General features: G+C 39.0%; 1 protein-coding gene and 1 pseudogene across 1 annotated transcript; one reads left to right on the plus strand and one right to left on the minus strand.

Annotated features, from left to right (window-relative positions):
- Window positions 1-7,679: 7,679 nt before the first annotated feature.
- eif4e2rs1 (eukaryotic translation initiation factor 4E family member 2 related sequence 1) lies at window positions 7,680-18,783 on the minus strand. The gene is made up of 7 exons (XM_088347305.1): window positions 18,612-18,783; window positions 14,790-14,868; window positions 14,579-14,713; window positions 14,404-14,508; window positions 10,677-10,829; window positions 9,034-9,170; window positions 7,680-7,865 (listed from the first exon to the last, which is right to left on the minus strand). The coding sequence occupies exons 1-7, from the start codon at window positions 18,626-18,628 to the stop codon at window positions 7,826-7,828; spliced, it is 666 nt and encodes a 221-aa protein (XP_088203431.1). The 5' UTR covers window positions 18,629-18,783; the 3' UTR covers window positions 7,680-7,825.
- A 1,179-nt stretch (window positions 18,784-19,962) lies between these two features.
- Window positions 19,963-20,115, plus strand: LOC148356667 (U2 spliceosomal RNA; annotated as a pseudogene).
- The last annotated feature ends 639 nt before the right edge of the window (window positions 20,116-20,754 follow it).

Below are 20,754 nucleotides of genomic sequence, written 5' to 3' on the forward strand. Positions count from 1 at the left end.
TTGAATACAGTTGGTCCATCAATACTTATTAAATACAGACGCTGCCCTACTTACGGACGAAATAGGTTCCGGACGATCCTTCATAAGTTGAATTTGTTCGTAAGTTGCTTCAGTGCTATATTTTGTATGTTTAAGGCCTGTATAGGTAACCTGTATTGTTTCGTACCCAAAAATAAACATTTCATGAAATAATATGCTCTATAAAGAGAAATAAAGTTGAGTTTAACTTAAATTTGAAAGATGCGCTTCAAGAGGTCCGTGGTATGAAGTAGCAGAAAAAAAGCATTCCGACCATTTTCTCAACCGCATCAAGCTTTCTTGTTGCACTGTTATTAAAAAAAGAAAACACTCGCCCCTTCTTTACACTTTACACCAACCATATTGAATGGATGCACGAGATATTAAACAATGAAAACACCAAAGTTCTTGGTGCGCCGGAGATAGTATAGAAATAGTATAAACCAGTGTTTGTCAACTTTTTTGAGCCAGGGCACGTTTTTTACATTGGAAAAATTTTGCGGCACACCGCTAACAAAAAATGTCATAAAATGACACTGAACTGTATGTTTAATTACAATATAATTTATCATACCTCAAGTTTTTAAAGCACAGACACAAGACAATGACATAATATTTGCAGATAATGATTCATAAATGTTTTGTGAAATTTTAAATTTGAAAAGTGACATTGGATAATTTCTCACCGCACACCTGACGATCTCTCACGGCACATTCGTGTGTCGCGGCACAGTGGTTGAAAAACAATGGAATAAACATTACTGTGTAAGTAACCTGTTATCATGATTACTGTTTTGTTGGCCCGTCTTCCGAAAGGAACCTGTCAGACCGTCTGTGAACCTATGCTCTTAGCTAGGCAAGCTTTTCTACTCTCTGACACTATCCTGCCCTGTTTCCTGCCTGATACCTGTTGCCGACCTCTTTTCTGGACCTGTTTCTGCTTTCGCTCCTCCACCCCGGCCATCGACCTGTTTTCCTCGCTGCTAACGACTACCCTTGCTCGACACGTAACTGCCACTTCCGCGTTCCTGCTATTTGCTACCCGTGACCGATGATCATCGGATCGTGGATGCAAGCACTGTTCTCTTTCTTAATAAAAACTGAGTAAAACGAACGCTATAGGGTCCCGTCTCCGTTCCTAGTCTGTGACACTATAAAGAGAAATAAAGTTGAGTCTAACTTACTTTTGAGAAATGGGCTTCAAGAGGTCCTTCTCCGTGGTAAAAAGTAGCCGAAAAAAGCGTTCCGACCATTTTATCAACCGCATCAAGCTTTCTTATTCCACTTTCATTTAAAAAAAAAAAAAAAAAAAAAAAAAACACTCGGCCCTTCTTTACACTTTACACCAACCATATTGAATGGATGCACGAGATATTAAACAATAAAAATGTCAAAGTTCTTGGTGCACTGGAGATAGTATAGACATAGTATAGCGGTACTGTATAAGTAACCAGTATTGTTTTGTACTAAAAAAATAAACATTTTATAAAACAGTATGCTCTATAAAGATAAATAAAGTTAATTTTAACTTACTTTTGGAAAATGAGCTTCAAGAGGTCCTACACGCTGGTAGCGGCAGAAAGAAGCACTACAGTAATGTCCCATACTCAGAAAAAGGTGCACACAATACAAAATCTAACTTACAGCAATGTCGGGATATTTTTCGACATCCCGAAAAAAATGTTGGTATCTACCGTTTTACGTAAGTCGAATGGTCGTCAGTAGGGGAGCGTAATCGTAATTCCAATTTGTGTGTCTTCTTTTCATTGCTTCTCCCGTGTTCCGCTGCTTCCAGAGATGTGCTTTTATATCAAGCATTCAACCAATCACATTTCAACCATTAGTTGCTGCACCAGCAACTAATGCAATCAGTCTTCAAAAAAGCTATTGGTTTAGCTAATCAGATTCTGAGTTGGCGTCTGAAGACCTGTGAGCGGGTGTTGGGAAATATCACCTGTTTCTCAAACTATGATTGGCTAGAAGGCAGTAATCCACCAAAGCAATCGCGCCAACAGCCGTTAAACTTGAGGAGACCGGACTGCACAAGGAAATATATTGTTGTGTTGATTGAATAGGCGAAAGGTTGGACAACTCCAATGCGAGCGAGCCTTTAGCAGATATAGGTTTTGTGCGCCACTTTCAGCCTTGAGGTGAGATTTTGAATCGGACCCAAATTTCAGGCCGTGTTGGCCCTAAAATGTCAGTCATTACGTTCGAGTCACGGCCAACCTTCTGTCTCACTGACGTCCTTTTAATTATCAACCCTTCATTGTTCTTCTTTGTCTTGGTTTTATAGTCTTGTTTAACCCTTTATTGAACAAGTTTCATCCAGGCCGCCTGCAGTTTTTCTGTTATTTTGTCCGTGAAAGTGTCCGAACTCATGTTATGAGTTATTACTGTTTGCCCCTTTTATCAGAACAACCCAAACTCTCGATATCTGGCAATATCTACCATAACTATGTGTTAAGAAAATCTAATGAAAGTTTGAAATGAAAAAAAACAACAAAAAAACGGACTTGGATTTTTCAGGATTATATTGGAGTAGAGATTGGAATTGAACATGTTTGCAACATAAATTGGATGTATGACTGTTATAGAAAATCCAAAATAGGTTTTTGAGTCTTGCTCTCTAGTGTCCATATATTTCACCGGATCTCTGCCGCCAACTCAGACCATAAAACCTCTCCGGTAGAGGGGAGGATGGGGCTCAGCAGTATCCATCCTAAAAATTAGGCATATATTAGTCTTGAAGGAAGATAACTAATGGAAAGGTAAGTACATTGAAATAATAATAATAATGTACAAAAACTGACCAAAAGTATAAGAGGATAAAAACAAAAAATCTAGAAAAGAAAAATAACAGATACATGACCCTCCAATGCATTGCCCCTTTAACAATCAAAACTTATAATTATTTAAAATTTATTTATTGGTTACAGATTAAAAAAAAAATGCTTTACTTACTCTGGTCGAGATCGATCTTCTCCAGACAAACTTGTTCGTTCATCCAACTCTCCACTACCAATGCCTAAGAGATTATCCATTGTAGAAAGTTGCTGCCACCCTGTGGGTTTTTTAGAGAACTACTTTGACGCAAAAAATTGAAAATTAGAGGTTTTATCCAAGGACTGTTAAACTTTCACTTTTAGGCCAACGGTAATGGAGTTACAGTCATTTGAATAGCACTTGTTCAACGGGGGGCGCCGGCGCTCCCATGGTAATTAAAGGGTTGACCTAGATTTTGTAACAAAAGACAGGCTTTATGTTTTGCACATCTACACAGTACTGGTCCATTCGCGTCCACCGCCCATCCCTTGCTGGCTCCTGAGTGGACCGTGCTCAGCAGCGCAGGGCACTGTCAGACCCACAGAACCGGGTCGGCGGCAGGGGCTGGGTATTCTACCCATATCACCTCTCCCCCACCAGAGTCTCACAAATAAAATAGGGAATTTCACTTCAAAGAGCCAGCTTATATAGACAGTTCGTTAAGGAAAAACACATCGCTCATTCATACTGGAGCTGGAGGCTTAGGTGTAAAATCCACGTCCCTCCGCTGGGTTTATTTAATAAAAAAATGGTATTGATCTTGATGAATCACCCAAGAAATCGGATCATTTCCCGATACACAACGGTCGATACGCAGGGAAGACAAGTCCCACTCGGTTAGCATCGGGACTCCACTTTCACTAGCTGCACCGCTTCTCCAATCTAATAATCCAGATCTGGATTAGTTCTACTGTCCCAGCTGGTTCGCAGCCAGGAATAGAGACGGGATTAGCCGGACACGGTCGGGTTTGCAAGAGAAAGATAAGTGCTCTTCTCTTTTTCAGAGTCAAACATGAAAACCAAATATTATAAAGAGGCAAAAACGCCCAAATTAAAAATGAAGGAGAAAAGTAAAAATAGATAGAAAAAAAATAAAGATAGAAAATTTTAATTAATAATTAATACAAACAGAATTTAAAACAGCAATATAAACATAAAAAGGTTAGATTGGGGCTGCTTCGAAATTTCCAAAGTTTGAAGGATCCTTTTTGTTTCCAAATAAAAATCATCTTGAGTATAGTTATCTAAACTACTTTGAGGGGCAGCACAGCGGCTGAGTGGCAAGCATGTCGGCGGCACAGATCTGAGGTCATGAGATTGAATCTTCCTGTATGGAGTTTGCACGTTCTCCCCGTGCTTGTGTGAGTTTACTCCGGGCACTCCGGTTTCCTCCCCCATCCTAAAAACATTCATGTTAAGTTAATTAGCCTGTTCAAATTGTGAATGAAGCATAGGGTTCTTACTTTGTTTTTGGAAAGGAATCCCGAAAAATTGATGCAGTAGGTGGCATATCAGTGTGAGTTCAACCCTCACATGAAGCATTTAAATATCGTTTTGAGCTTTTGGAAAATACAAAAAAATGAAAGAAAATGGATTTTTGTTTATCAATTTCATATGGAAAATCAGCTTCATTGGCGCAGTACATCGCGCATTAGTCTAATTATATGAAGGTCGTGAGTTCAACCCTCAAATGAGTCATAAGCTTCTTAAGTTTTTTTAAAGTAATCCAAAAAAATTGAGATCTGCTAGCCTCTGGGAAGAGGTACTGCAGTGTGCGGTGCAGGACCACCAGGCTCCGCAATAGTCTAGTCCCCCTGGCCATTAGACTGTTAAATGGTCAATCTAACATATAGTTAACTTAAATCTAAACGGCTGCTAATCTGACTTTTTGCACTACTGGCAGTTTTTTCTTATAGCTTGCCACTCCTTGCACATTGCTCTCTGCACTATTGTAATTACAGCGTTATTGTTACAGGGTTAATGTTACTGTGTACCTGACTTGTTAACCTGACTGCCCATTTTGCACATCTGGTTAGCTACTCTTCTTGCACTATCGGCACTATGGTAAAATACTATACGTAGCCAAAATACAATACAACATTATTTATATCTGTACATTCAAGGAAACTGTGGGGGTCAGATGCATCGACATTTCGTTCTGTATACACGTGTACTAGAATGACAATAAAGTAGATCTGAATCTGAAAAAATGTAAATTTTTAATTTGCAATTTCTTGGCGCAGTAGTTAGTGCATCAGTCTCATAATTTGAAGGTTGGAAAATCAACCCTCAAATGAAGCATAAGGTTCTTGCTTTAAGTTTTTGGAAAGTAATCCCAAAAAAATAGAAAAAAATTTAATTTTTAATTTGTTGAAGAGTTATAGCTTCATTGGTGCAATAGGTAGTGCGTCAGTTTCGTAATTTGAAGTTTGTGAGTTCAACCCTCAAATGAATTATAGCATTCTTATTTTTAGTTTTTGGAAAGTAATCCAAAAAGATTGAGAAAATGTAAACTTTTGATTTGCAATTTTTTGAAGAATAAGAGCTTCATTGACGCAGTAGGTAGAACATCACGGTCATAATCTGAAGATCGTGAGTTCAACGCTTAAATGAATCATTGGGTTCCTACTTTGAGTTTTTGGAACGTAATCCAAAATAATTGAGAAAATGTTAATTTTTGATTTGCAATTTTCTGAAAAACAACAGCTTCATTGGTGCAGTAAGTAGCACGTCGGCCCCATAACCTGAAGGTCGTGAGTTCAACTGTCAAATAAAGCATGTTGTTGGAAAATAATACGGTAGAAAAAAAAATGAGAAAAAAATGATTTTAGTTTAATAATTTAATTCTGAAATTCAGCTTCATTGGTGCAGTAGGTAGCATGTTAGTCTCATAATCTAAGGGTTGTGAGTTCAACTCTCAAATGAGTCATAGGGTTCTTACTTTGAGATTTTGAAAAGTAATCCAAAAAATGGGGAAAATGTAAATTTTTAATTTGCAATTTTTAGAAGGTTAACAGTTTCATTGGCGTAGTAGGTTGCGCGTCAGTCTCGTAATTTGAGGGTCGTGAGTGCAACCTCAAATGAAGCGTAGGGTTCTTTAAGCGTTTAGAAAGTAATCCAAAAAAATTGAGAACATGTACATTTTTAATTTGCAATTTTTGGTATGATAATAGCTTCATTGGTGCAGTAGTAGTAGCACATCATTCTCATAACCTATGGGTTGTGAGTTCAACCTTCAAATGAGTCATAGGGTTCTTACTTTAAGTTTTTGGAAAGTAATCCAAAAAATGGAGAAAATGAAAATTTTGAGTTTGCAAGTTTTAAAAAAGATAATTTATTCATTGGCACAGTAGGCAGCGCGTCAGCCTCATAATCTGAAAGTCGTGAGTTCAACCCTCACATGAAGCACTGAGTTTTTTGAAAAATCCAGTTTTTGAAAAATAGTAGAAAAAAAATGGGAAAAAACGGATTCTGGTTTAGCAATTTCATTCAGAAAATCAGCTTCTTTGGGGCAGTAGGTAGCATGTTAGTCTCATAATCTAAGGGTTGTGAGTTCAATTCTCGAATGAGTCACAGGGTTCTTACTTTAAGTTTTTGGAAAGTATTCCAAAAAAATTGAGAAAGTGTAAATTTTAGATTTGCAATTTTTAGAAAGATAACTGCTTCTTTGGCGCTACTTCTCACAATCTAAGGGTCGTGAGTACAACCCTCAAATGAAGCATATGGATCTTACTTTAAGATTTTGGAAAGTAATCTGAAAAAATGGAGAAAATGTAAATTTTTGATTTGCAATTTTTAGCTTCATAACTGCTTCATTGGCGCAGTAGGCAGTGCGTCAGTCTCATAATCTGGAGGTCGTGAGTTCAACCCTCACATGAAGCACTGAATTGTCGTTTTTGGAAAGTAAACCAAAACAATTGAGAAAATGTAAATTTTTATTTGCAATTTTTTTGAAGGATAATAGCTTCATTGGCGCAGTAGGTAGCACGTCAGTCTCCTCATCTGAAGGTCGTGAGTTCAATCCTCTAATGAATCATAAGGTTTTTATTTTAAGTTTTTGTTTGATGATCCAAACAAATTGAGACAATGTAAATTTTTGATTTGCAATTCACTATTTAGTACTTTATCATTTTAATTAATTTTGTACATTTTAATACTTATCACAATATCAAGTACTCTCTTACTTTTCAGTACTTTTTCATATAAATTATATCTTTTTCATAATTTTTTGTACTTTTCACACATTTTTCATACCATCAAGTACTTTATCATACTATATACCTTTTCCTAATTTTCAATACTTATACTACACACATTCTTAATACTATCAGTACTTTTTCATACATTTCACTTGTGTCTCCTACTTTTCAGCAATCTTTCATACTTTTGAGTACTTTGTCATACTACTTATTACTTTTTTATAATTTTCAATACTTATTCACACATTTTTCATACTATTAGTATTTTTTCATACATTAGTCCTGTTTCTCCTACTTTTCTGCAATTTTCACACTATCGCGTACTTTTTCATACCAATTATTACTTTTTCATAATTTTTAGTACTTTCATACTATCGAGTACTTTTTCATACTATATTACCTTTTCATAATTTTCAATACTTATACACACATTTTTTATACTATCAGTACCTTTTCATACATTAGTCCTGTTTCTCCTACTTTTCAAGGATCCACGGGAACCCTGTGTGCTGTTTATTTTATTTCCACGAATGTAATTTCTTAACCATATTTCACATGCATTTTATTTTTTTTACATGAATTGTATTTATTTTATTTTGGGTTTCATAAGAAAATAAAAGAATACAAACGTTTAAATAGCATCTGTTGGTTTTAATTGGTTCACTAAGCAAAACACTCACACACAAAATCTCTCGCGAAGTCATCTTGAAAAATGAAGATGAATGCAAAAAAGGGGAGGTTCCATTCCATGGATGGGCGGGGGGAGTTTGCAGGGGCAACTGTCAGTGAGGCATCTTTAGACTTCTGAAGCTTGAGTTATCCCTAAAACAAATGCAGAGGAAAATTCTCTTAAAATTGTGTTGAAATCCAAAAGAATCATAGGTGGCCACATGGTGTCCAACTGAAAGTAAGAAACTGAAGTAAGAAAAAAAGGAAATAAAAAAAAGTAAAAAACAATAGGGCAAAAATAGAAGGAAGAGTAAGAGGGGAAAAACACAAAGGGACAGAAAAAAAGTGGATGAAAGAAAAGAAATGAAGAAAAGAAAGGAAAGGTGGTGGAAGCCAGAAAAAAAACAAAAAAACAATAAAAAGGCAGGCAAGAAGAAAGGAAATAAGGACAGAATCAAGGACAAAGGGGGAAGAGAAAAGAAAAATGATTGAAACAAGACAGAAAAAATGAAAACATTAAAAAAGCAAAAAAAGAAGAAATGAGGAAAAGAGAAAAGAAAAAGAATAGGCAGAAATCGCATAACACTGTAGGCAATGGGATTTGATCCAGGGTCGTGGGAGACACTTTACCACAAGTGGTAACGATGACCAACGAAAAGGCATTAGGGATTACCTCATTATAACACCATATTAACTCACAGTGCCAGAAACGAATGTTTGACAATAGAGAAAAAAAATGAAGTTTTAACAAAATACTATACAAGTTCTTAAAAATGAACTGCGACGGTATTGACACACAGGTGAGATTATTTCTGATTATTCTACCAGAATGCAGAACGAAATGCACTATGCAAATCAGTGTTTTTGTCACCGGAAAAATGATCCGTATCGCTTGTTGTCTGCGGTCTCGCAGACATGACCCAGGTTTGATGCCTGGTGCATACAATATTTTAGGACAGTGATTTCACGAGCTGTTATTATGTATTTGAGGATGAAAATGGCAAAAGTAAGAAAAGAACCATTTCAAATACAGTCCGAATGCCAACCCAAACCCCAAAAGGCAGCTTGACCGTGGCTGGAATGATGCTTTCAGTCATAATATGGCTTCAGCAAGTAAAATATTTTTTAAGTTACAGGCGCCACCTTTAGGTGTATAAGGAGTCTGAAGGAGTCTCTTACTGTAGTCTTATTTCATGCACCTTATAGTCCGGTGCACCTTATGTATGGAAAAATATATGACGAATTTCTATTTCAGGGGGTTGCCCCTTATAATCGGGTGGCCCTTATAGTGCAGATAATAAGGTCATTGTGCTATACACACCTGAGGCTGTCATTATGTGTCTTGTACTCCATGATAGTGCTTGCAGGAAGGTTTAGAATCCGCCTCAAAGTATCTCGGATTCTGGATGTTGTTATGGAGTCGCTGGACCTCTTGTTCCAGATTGAAAGGAAGTCCTCCTGACACACACAAACATTCAATTTCATATCAAATCTGACCTTCATTTGGACAGACACTTCATTTAACAAACTTTGGGATCAAGAGGTCGCAGGTTCTATTCCCGACTCCTCCGTGTTATATGTCGAAGTGACACTGAATCCCTAATGGTCCCAATAAGCAGGTAGGCACCTTGCATGACTGCTGATCGTGTGTGAATAAGTGTGAAGCACATTGTAAAGCGCTTTGGGAGGTCTTCATTGACTTGAAAAGCACTATATAAATGCAGACCATTAACCATTTAAAGATATTTCAAGAGATTGCTGAGACACATTATGTCACGGTTGCCATGGCGCCCAATTGGCCCCGCCCGTGCGGCGCCCGTTCTGGTCTTGACACATTAGGCTGAATGAGGCTATTCGTTTTTCAAGCATCCACCCCAATTTTTAAGTTATCTCCAGGGACCATTAGAGTGGGCCGCAAGAGCTTAAACAGGGCTCTCCCATGAGTTAAAGCCGAAGGAAAACTCTCTGGGCGTCTAAAAAATATGCAGAGCAAACGAGTGCTTTGATCAAAATATCCCACAATCTCTGTCCACTAGGTTTTCTATAATGTGAGATTTTTGGTTAGATCTTGAAAAGAAATTAGCCAGAAATCTGCTTTTTGGCCACATTCTGTTTAAAAAAATAAAGATCAAAATCAAGATTGTAATTTTGTTTTAAAAATAAAGACTTCGCAATGAAAGCAATGGGTTTGGCGGAATCGCCAAACACAGATTCAACCCAAAAAATGTTGATGTTTTTAAATGTAAAAAAAGTATCACTTTATCAGCTAATGCTAAATAATTTAGTATCTAATACCAGATTCTGAGACCTTAACTATAACATTGTGGAAAGACTCACTCGCCCACATTTGTCAAAGTCGAGGCTGTATATTTTCTACTGTTCGACATGATCTTGATTAATTACCGGGTCACTCCAAATACTTCTACTTGAAGAATGTGTTGTTTATGGTTAATAGATTTTTGCACTTTATTATATTATTTTTTGATCTCATCATAGTTTGAAAAATATTCCAGATGAGTGTATGATCGAAAATTGCTATTATTATGAAATTTAGCCCACCTCAGTCCAATAGAGCATTTATGGAAAGAACCGATAAATGCCGTGCACAAACAATACCCATCAAACTTCAAGAAACTTAGGCTGTTTTCTTAAAGTAAGAATGAGCAAAAAAATTATCCTTCAAGAGGTGCAAAACTAAACGTACATAAAAAAAGACTTATGGTTGTGATTGCAGCAAAAGGGGCCTGTACCAAGTATTAACTCAATTTGTGAGCACAATATAAAATTGGAATAACTAGGGTTCCTTTTCAAGATTGTGTCCGATATGTTGTCTTAAAACATGAGTGTTTTTATCTATAATTGTGAAGGCTGAAAAACGGCAATATGTCAAAAAGTTATAGGGTGGTGTAATAAATCGGCAATGTACTGTCAACGTGAGTGTAAACTGCAATTCCGCTTTCATACCTGAAAACGAATTGAGACAACGGCGCCGCAGATTTCCTCCCCGACCATAAACTGCTCGCCCACCATAGCGAGAATGATGTTCTCCCAGAATCGACTTGCAAGCCCTTTTCGAAGCCGGATGATCCACTTGCCTCCGCTGCGGTTGCACTCGTCCTGGAATGAGGTACGAGACGCTAAAAGTTTCGTTTCATTCAAGAGTTTCCCAAAAGAGAAACATCGATTGCATAAGCTACGGAAAATGTCTACTCGGGAAAAAACGTAATTAAAATAATGCAAATGTGGCTTCCCTTATGCAAAAAATTCCAATGGAAAAGTGCACTAGTCAAACGTTCTTCTTTATTGAAATTATTAAGTAGGTATAACCAGTGGTCGGCAACCACCAGGTTGTTTGGTACCAAACCGCACAAAAAGGAGGCCTTATTTTTGGCTTATACCGTATTTATTTGTGTAAACACGCACTTTTCTTTTGACCTAATGCCACTCCCCAAAATTTTGGGGGCGCAATACGGTAGTATATCACCGTAATTGAGGAATAATTGATCGGTCAACAAATATCGCAAGTCAGGACAGATCGATCCAATATTATCGATATTACGCAAGTACTTGGCTCAGATCGATACAAGGGGTGTGACAAAAACTGATTAATGTTTATATTGTGATTTTCTTTTTTAGCGAATTTAAAATCGGCGTTTCTCCCCAGTGTCAAATCTGTTAAGTAAAAATGCGGTAAAGCAAACAGAAATCGCAAATGGGACGAGAACTAAGGCTAGCTCTGTAAGCTCATTGTTTGCAGGAGTACTCATGGATGCCAACACCGTAGTGTAGCTAGCAACAGGTTGGGTAGGGTCACCTTAACTTGATTAATTTCAATTACTTTTGGATTATTCCAAAACCAAATATGCTAATAAAAGACAAAATAAACTAAACATGAATAAAATTATGACTCACAACACGTGGTAAGCTTTCTCTCCTGGCTTTGATCTCTTTGATCTCCGGCAAAACTAACATAAATTGCGACAGAAACAAAATGAAAATAAATCCAAACAGCTTGCCAACATCATTTTTGCCGTTCCATGTATTCCGTTACTCTCCAAACCTGCACAAAATTGAGTCATTTTATTCATATTTAGTTTCTTTTGTCTTTTATTAGCATATTTGGTATTGGAGTAATCCAAAAGTAATTGAAAGTAATCAAGTTAAAGTAACCCTACCCAACCCTGCCTAGCAATTTGAAAGTTATTGTGCTACCCAAGGCTGAACAGAGTTGTCCCCCAAATATTAATGATTTCCAAAACCTTAATATCCCTACATTAAATGCTTACCGTGTTTTAGTCTGCAATTGTGTGTTGATTTCTACACTACACGGAAAAACATGGAAACCGAGAAGCCTCGAGTAAATTGACGATTAAGAATAGATGGTTCGCAAGTAAAGGAAGTAGAGAAACAAATTCCGACATGTCAAGAAAGCGGAGCTGAGCTTCCGCGGGAATAAGACGAGGTGGCAAGAGTTGGAGGGATGAGTTGAGCAATGGATCATTGAGCAACGCACAACGGTAAAAGGAGACTTTTCAGACCCCGTTGCACGTATTGCTACATAATAAGGATAATGATAATAATAATAATAATGCATTTTATTTAAAAACGCCTTTCAGGCCACCCAAGGACACTGTACAAACAATGGAAAAAATACAATTTAAAAAGTTGTAAGCGAAATAATAAATAAAAACAAGACATAAAATCATAAAAACATAGGAAATGGAGAAGCTATGTGTTGTAGGCAGTCCTGAACAGGTGTGTTTTTAGACGGGACTTAAAAGTGGAGACAGGTGTGCAGTTTTGGAGGTCCGGAGGTAGATTGTTCCAGAGCTTGGGAGCAGCGCGACTGAAGGCTCTGGCTCCCATGGTGATTAGATGGGCAGGGGGCACTGACAGTCGGAGGGAGGACGAGGATCTGAGGGAGCGAGTGGGGACGTGCACCTGGAGAAGGTCGGACAGGTAAGGAGGAGCCAGGTTGTGAATGGCCATATATGTATATAGGATCAGTTTGTAGCTGATGCGATGCTGAATAGGAAGCCAGTGTAGCTGTTGGAGAACGGGGGTGATGTGCTGCTGGGAAGATGTTTTTGTGATGATGCGAGCAGAGGCGTTTTGAACCAGCTGAATTTTATGGAGGGACTTTTGAGGAAGGCCGAAGAGGAGAGCATTGCAGTAGTCAAGGCGGGATGTGACAAGACTGTGGACGAGAATAGCAGTGGTGTGGGGGGTGAGGGAAGGGCGGAGTCTGGTAATATTGCGCAGGTGGAAATAAGCAGTGCGGGTGATGGTGTTGATATGTGAGTGGAAGGTAAGCATGCTATCCAGGATGACACCCAGACTCTTGACCTGGGGGGAGGGGGACACTAAGGAGCTGTCGATGTTGAGAGAGAAATTGTTTACTTTGGATAAAGTGGATTTGGTGCCAAGAAGGAGGAATTCTGTTTTATTGGCATTTAATTTAAGAAAGTTTGTTGTGAACCATGTTTTGAGTTCGGAAAGGCAAGAGGTGAGGGAGGGAGGTGGGAGTATGGAGTTTGGTTTGCAGGAGAGGTAGAGTTGGGTGTCATCAGCAAAGCAGTGAAAGTGGATATTAAATTTGCGGAGGATATGACCAAGAGGCAAGAGGTAGACGATGAAGAGAAGAGGACCTAAGACAGATCCCTGGGGAACACCTGTGGTGACTAGGGAGGGCTTTGAGGTGAAGGATTTCAGCTGGACAAACCGAGTGCGGCCAGTGAGGTAGGAATGGAACCAACTGAGGGGAGTATGGGTGAGCCCAATGGAGGAGAGTCTATTGAGGAGGATAGGGTGAGAGATTGTGTCGAAGGCGGCGCTCAAGTCTAGGAGGATGAGGATGGAGACTAAACCGGAGTCAGATGCTATGAGGAGATCATTTACAATATGGATTAGGGCAGTCTCTGTGCTGTGGCGGGGGCGGAAACCAGACTGAAAGGGCTCATAGAGAGAGTGGAGGGACAGGTGCGAGTGGAGTTGAGCAGCAACAGTTTTTTCAAGGATTTTTGAAATAAATGGAAGGTTGGAGATGGGGCGGAGGTTGTCAAAGTTGTTGGGGTCAGCACAATGTTTTTTCAGCGTAGGGCTAACAGCAGCGGTTTTGAAAAGTGATGGGACAATACCAGAAGAGAGTGAGGAGTGGATAATGGCAGATATGAGAGGAAGCAGGGAAGGGAGGCAGGATTTAACAAGGGATGAAGGGAGGGGGTCGAGCTGGCAAGTGATGGGCTTGGATTTCAGTATGAGGTTGGATAATTCAGCAGTCGTGGGTGGAGCAAAACTGGAGAAGAAGTGACATGCTCATTTTTAAAAACTTTTGTTTTATTCATGCGTTTTCACTTTGTAATCAATCCCTTTATAAACCACAACCAAACTCAGTTTTGCTCCTGTTGTATTTTTAAATATGCCAACTTATATGATATATATCTGTGTCAGAGGGCACCCGCACCCGAAAATCAGGTGTGCCCAATGTATGTATTAAATACAGAAGTAGAACAAGCAGCGGAGACCGCGCCTTTTAACATGGTGTGCCCTATGGTCGTGAAAATACGGTATTAATATTATCATTATTATTACTAATTTCATTATTGAGCCGGGCCGCTAGAATACAGTCGGCCATTAAACTGGTCCGTGGTACTGAAAAAGTTGCCGACAGCTGGCATAGAGGACTCTTTACCTCCCACATAGGTTTGATGCCCTCCTTGAACAAGTGAAAGTCGCTGGGTGCGCAAAGGTCTCCCGGACGTATTAGATGACTGTAGAACTTCCAGAACTGCTCCACCTGGAATAACACACGTTTGGAAAACTGGATATCCAGATAATTCTGCATGTTGGTGTGTGTGTTTGCGTACCGATGCCACAGTGCCAATCACACGGATGCTTTGTTCATAATTCTTTGTGTACGCGGGACGACTGAGGTTTCTTCGACTGTACCAAAATGTGTAATTGTACTGGAGAGGATGTTCTCCGGCAGCTGGGCTTACCGTCTGTACACATAGACGTTACACACAAACAGACAGACACTGCCCAACGGGGGGACCGGCCGGATCGTAGTACCATTACCTTAGCACGACTGTTGTTGTTGGCGACTTCGCTGTTGTCAGGAGTCCGGCATTCTGTCACTTCCACGTTTTTAACTTGACTGAAAATGTAAATAATGTCATTTTAATCACATGAATGTTACCTGCATTGATGGCTCATTAGCTCATTCAATGCCATGATGTATAAATACGTTTTGAGAAACATAGTCTCCGAGAGCCAAAATATGTCATGTTTACTTGTATATTTGTAAAGCCCTCAATCACAAAGAGTCTCAAAGGGCTGCACAGACCACAGACTATTGCAAACCACAGACTATTATGACACCATCCCCTGATCTAAAACCTACATGAGGGCAAATAATACAGAGATATTGTCAACATTGAATACTTTTTATATTTTATTTAAAAAAATACGTTATAAAGGGTTTGGCACAGCTCATCGGTATGTATCAACCCTCTGGGAATGATTAAAGTATAATATTTCACCATTAAATGGACGGAGTGGCTTTGATAAAATATTTGTCCACATGTCGAGGAACCCCCCCTACTTCCCAGTGTTAATTCCTGTGTGTAGGCAGCCTCTGAGAAAATATGTGTAAGAACAGACAGACGCTTAAACAGAACCTATTTATTTTTAAGATAGATGACTAAGTCATCCATCATCGTCAGGGCAGAGAGGGAGGATGTTTCGTGCACGTCTGTAAGAATGCGATTGCCAGAGTGACCAAGATCTTGCGATCACATCACCAAAAACATCGGGCGCTGAAAAGTTTCTGGAAAATGAATGCATCGTGCATGCATAAGTTCAGTGAATGCTTGAAATGCATTCTTTTACAAAAAGCCGTTTTCCCAGAATTTTTTCTCCATTGTCAACTATGTTTGATTTAACTTTTTAGTCTGTAAAAATGGTGATCTTTTGATTTTTTTTTGCTTATTAATATCTATATTTGTGCGTGTTTTTTCAGAGGATCTATGTCTAATTTGGTTAAGATAGAATAAAAAATTATTTTCTTTTTCTATTTTATCATTCATTTATATCACTTAAGAGTGAATGTTTTGAATTTTGATTTTATTGTTTTGCATTTTCAGGGATTTTGTGTTGTTGTTCGGAGTGTAAAAAGTTAAAATTGTTTGGTTTATTACAATTTTTTTGTAAATATTTGAATAAAGACAAAATTCAGCAAAACCGCCCAACCCGCTCTCCAGACAAAAGCAAAATTTTCAGCACGTTTTAATTCACTGTTTGAGATAACAATTGATCAAATTTATGAAATACTTATAATGCCAGATGTCAATATAAATATACCACTTAAAATTTATCTTTCTCCCACAGTTAACAAAGAGTGTCAAGTCTCATTTTGAACGTCATTTTTGTCATAAATAATGGTTTCAAGCTGCAAGCAAAGTTAATTTGCAAAAATGTCACAACATTCTACAAACGATGATACCGATATGTTTACCTTCAGCGCAGACAGCGGTGGGTGAGTGGGAGAAGGCGGGCACTCCGTTTATAGCTCCGCCCATCCCTACCACGCACCCAATCAAATTGCTCTGGGTGGTTTCCTGGCGTCAAGGAGAGTTTACAGTTTTTGTATAAGCGTTTTAATGAAAAAAGTGTTTCAACAGTGAAAATGGACTATTCAATGAGCTTCCACTGAAAGGATTCTTTAGTGATGAACAGCCTAAAAGGGGTCTTTTGGTATAGACCAGGAGTCGGCAACCTATGACATGCGTTCTAGCAGTGGCACGCGAGGGGTTAACCAGGGGCACGCGACCCCACGGCAAAATAATAATGTTGTTTTTTTTTTAAAGCGCATTTACCTGAAATTTAGACATTTTCAGTTGCACGCCGTGTTGTTTAGAGGCTTTACGGTCGCGCCCCTCCTCCTCTGCTCCGTTTGTGAGTGTGAGTCTGCGCAGCGCAGAGGAGAGATCCGTGTTTTAACCGAGCCAACGAAACACAGGTGCGCGATAAACGAATGACTCATGACGGCTCCTCCAGCGAAAAAAATCGTTCTTTTCAGCCAGCGTGGGCAAATGAGGGCTTTGTGCGAAAAAAATGACCGTGCTGTTTGTGCATTATGCCTTGAGAGCGTTGTACCTCGCGCATCAAGTAGTAAACGTTAATACATAGCGAATCCTGAACATGAATTCAAGGACGAGTCTGACAAGGCGGAGACATTAAAATGCGCTGCTTCCAGATACGGCAAAAAAAACACAGACCCTGAAAACCATTGTCACTGCTAAAAACGCATTGCTCACTGCATAGCAAAGCACGGAAAATCTTTTAATTATCCATTCATCCATCCATTTTCTGCACCGCTTATCCTCAGTAGGGTCGCGGGGGTGCTGGAGCCCATCCCAGCCATCTCCGGGCAGTGGGCAAGGGACACCCTGAACTGGTTGCCAGCCAGTCGCAGGGCACACAGGGACAGACAGGGACACACCTAGGGACAATTTGGACCGGCCAATTAACCTGACATGCATGTTTTGGAATGTGGGAGGAAACCGGAGTGCCCGGAGGAAACCCACGAAAGCACGGGGAGAACCTGCAAACCCCGCACAGGAAGGTTGGTAGCTGGATTTGAACCCATGACCTCAGAACTGTGCCGCACAAGCGCTAACCACCGTGCCGCACAAGCGCTAACCACCGCGCCGCCGTGCTGCATCTTTTAATTAATGTGAATATATTAAAGAAGCGTTCTTTTCGAGCTCAGAGCTTTTGTTTGGTGGCTTACCTAACAGACAATCAAAAACAAGAATAAAACACATCCCCATGTCAGCCAGAAGTGTTGAACGTCAAGAGGAGAGGCCTGCAGAAAGCGTGTGTGTGCGCGAGTGTTTCAATTTGGTATTTTCTGCTAGAAGATTTCATTGGTGAATAGTATGGTAGCTGTTCCTATCACTTGTTTTTTGATTATAGTTCATTGTTGGTTGAATTCTTGTGGTCAAAAGTTGAGGTCATGGATGTCTACAGGCCTTTCCACGCGTTGCTCACATTTTTTAGTTTATTGATGAACAAGAATAGTGCTAAATAAATAGGTGAGTTATACGATTTCAATGTCTATCTATGTCGTATATTTGGACTAGTGTAAAATGACAGCTCAGTTGGATATTAAAAAAAAAATGTTGTGCCAGTCATTAATCTTAGTGTGGCACACTGATTTACAAGGAAATTTTAAAGTGGCACTCCTTACCGAATAGGTGAATTACCCCTGGAATAGATTGTTAACTGCAGTCAAACTGTGCCCAATATATACTGGATCGTACCGTCAAGGATCAATGTGTAGGTTGATTTTGCATGCAATTGTTTCAGATATATTCTCAGAGAGAATACTCGCATGCTTAATATGTTGTCTCCGAGCCAGATGTACTCATGAAAAGAGCCATATATAGCTCGCGAGCCATAGTTTCCCAACCCCTGTTAAAAATACTTTTGACAGTTTTTTTGTCTTATTTTATCTTTAAAGTCTTTATTACGTGTATGACTTGGAGAGCCAGGTCAAATCATTGCATACACGTTTCACTACGTTGCTATCAATGACAATAAAGACAGTTCAATTCGATTTTTTTAAAAACAAGCGCACCGTTATAATTCAGATGTTACCTTTTTTTCATCGTATTTGCTCCACTATAATATAATATACTATATATACTATAATATATAACATATTTTCGATTATGTTATTGTTTCTACGGACTTTGCAGTGTAAATGTCGCAAGAAAACTGCTGTCTAAGCTCAAACCCCATGTGAAATACACCTGTGCGACTTTTCACTATGCTAACAGCGGCTAACTTTTCAGACGCATTTCTTTGTCAATTTAGCATACATGGTTGTCTTACCACTCTTTAGTGTCCATTGCTTTTAGTAACAGCTGCTTTTATAAAGTCCTGAAGTTTATCAATGTTGAGTGCCGTCGCTTTTAAAACTTTTAATTCGTTATTGACATCGTTTCCAGAATTAGCTTCCTGTATTGGTTCAAGGATGCGCATGTGCGAGAGTAGTTGCGCGCTACGGCTCTCGCGAGAGTTCACACGGTTGTTTTAAAAGGGGAAACAAGTACGGAAGTATACGTACAACACGCCCCTTTCAGCGGCGTGTCTACCGCGAGCCTAAGCTAGTCGGGTCAATCTATCAAAATCTTCCAGTACATGTTTATGGAACCAAAAAATTAAAAGGAAAATGCCGGATTATTGTGATGCTTATTGATGCACTCATTGTTGTACCATAGAGTCCCCGAAAGCTGGAATAACATTTCATAGGTAGAAATGTTTTGCCTCGATGTTTTTCATTATTTCACTTGTTGAGTGCTTTGTTGGGAGCTTACATTGTTTCAATGTAAAATAAGGCTGCGCCGCATCGTCTGACTCACTTAGCTTCAATTATAAGGTGGAAGCACAACAAAAATATTGTAAAATGGTTCTCTTTCAGGGTTTTCTAGTTTAAACTCTTGATGTGACAAGTGACCATACTGTATACAGCGTTGGGTAGGGTTACTTTAACTTAATTACTTTCAATTACTTTTGGATTACTCCAATATTTGTATACTATCTATGTAATTATAATTGATCGCTTCTCGGCCTTTTGGCTAGGATCAAGTGTATTCGCAATGATCGCAGCAAGGCTTTAGGGCTAGGACCTTAGCTTGGCCTTTTGGCTGAGAGTAAGTGTCCCGGCTCCTAGGCTTTGTAGCGTATTATGAACTGACCGATAACGGATAATGGATAATGAATAACGAAGATTGAACAATAACCCCTAAAAACCCCACCAAATGTGCTAATAAAAGACAAAAGTATGAATAAAATTACTAAATTATGTGCAGGCTTGGGGGAGTAACGGAATACATGGAACGGAAAAAATGATGTTGGCAAGCTGTTTGGATTTTTTTCCTTTTGTTTCTGTCGCATTTTTTGTTGGTTTTGCCGGAGATCAAAGAGATCAAAGCCAGGAGAGAAAGCTTACCACGTTTTGTGAGTCATAATTTGTTATCATATTTAGTTTCTTTTGTCTTTTATTAGCATATTTGGTAATCCAATAGTAATTGAAAGTAATCAATTTAAAGTAACCCTACCCAACCCTGACTGTATATGGTCACTTCAGTAGACATCAAATCTAGATAAATAACTTGCTTTAACTTTGCCCATCCATCTATTTTCTTTGGACAGTTGCTATGTAGTTACAATTGTGCATCTTATAGCCATCGCAGTGGCAGTATCGTAGCCTATGAGGTTAATCCTAGCGTATTATGATTTGATTTTTGCAATCCGGAGATGGAATAAGAGCTTGCTCTGTCCACTCCACGCATCTGCCCGGTATTGCAGTACTTCCGGGAGCGGTGCATTCCCAATGATCGCAGCAAGGCTTTGAGGCTAGGACCTTAGCTCGGCCTTTTGGCTGAGAGTAAGTGTCCCGGCACCTTGGCTTTGTAGCGTATTATGAACTGACCGATAACGGATTATGGATAAGTAATAAAGAAAATAGAACAATACCCCTTAGATCCCCCCCCCCTGAACGGGTTGTCAGCCAGTCTTTTGTGTTTTTCTTTTTTTATAAATATATTTTTTTAGCCTGGACTATACGTATGATTATGCATTTACCTTGTTTTGCAAAACAAAAATGAAATATTGTTTAAAAAAAATTACACACGTTTTTTTTAAAAGTCCTAAAATATCCTCTTAACAGGTATTTTGAATTGTAAGTAATTTTTTTCAAAGAGTTTTATATAAAATCTTAAAATTTCAATGCAGTTGTTAAAAATTGTTTGGATAATTTGTTTTTATTTTTAAAAATAGCCTTTTTCTATTTTTAGATGTATTAATTATCCATCCATCCATTATCTGCACCGCTTATCCTCAGTAGGGTCGCGGCGGTGCTGGAACCCATTCAAGCTATCTTGGGGGAGTTGCCAGGCAGTTACAGGGCCCACACGGTCACAAGATTCACTCGTTCATTCACACATAGGGACAATTTGGACCCGCCAATTAA

This window comes from Urocampus carinirostris, chromosome 11 (genome assembly GCF_059441175.1).
Source record: "Urocampus carinirostris isolate Australia breed hairy pipefish chromosome 11, RoL_Ucar_1.0, whole genome shotgun sequence".
Taxonomy (NCBI): Eukaryota; Metazoa; Chordata; class Actinopteri; order Syngnathiformes; family Syngnathidae; genus Urocampus; species Urocampus carinirostris.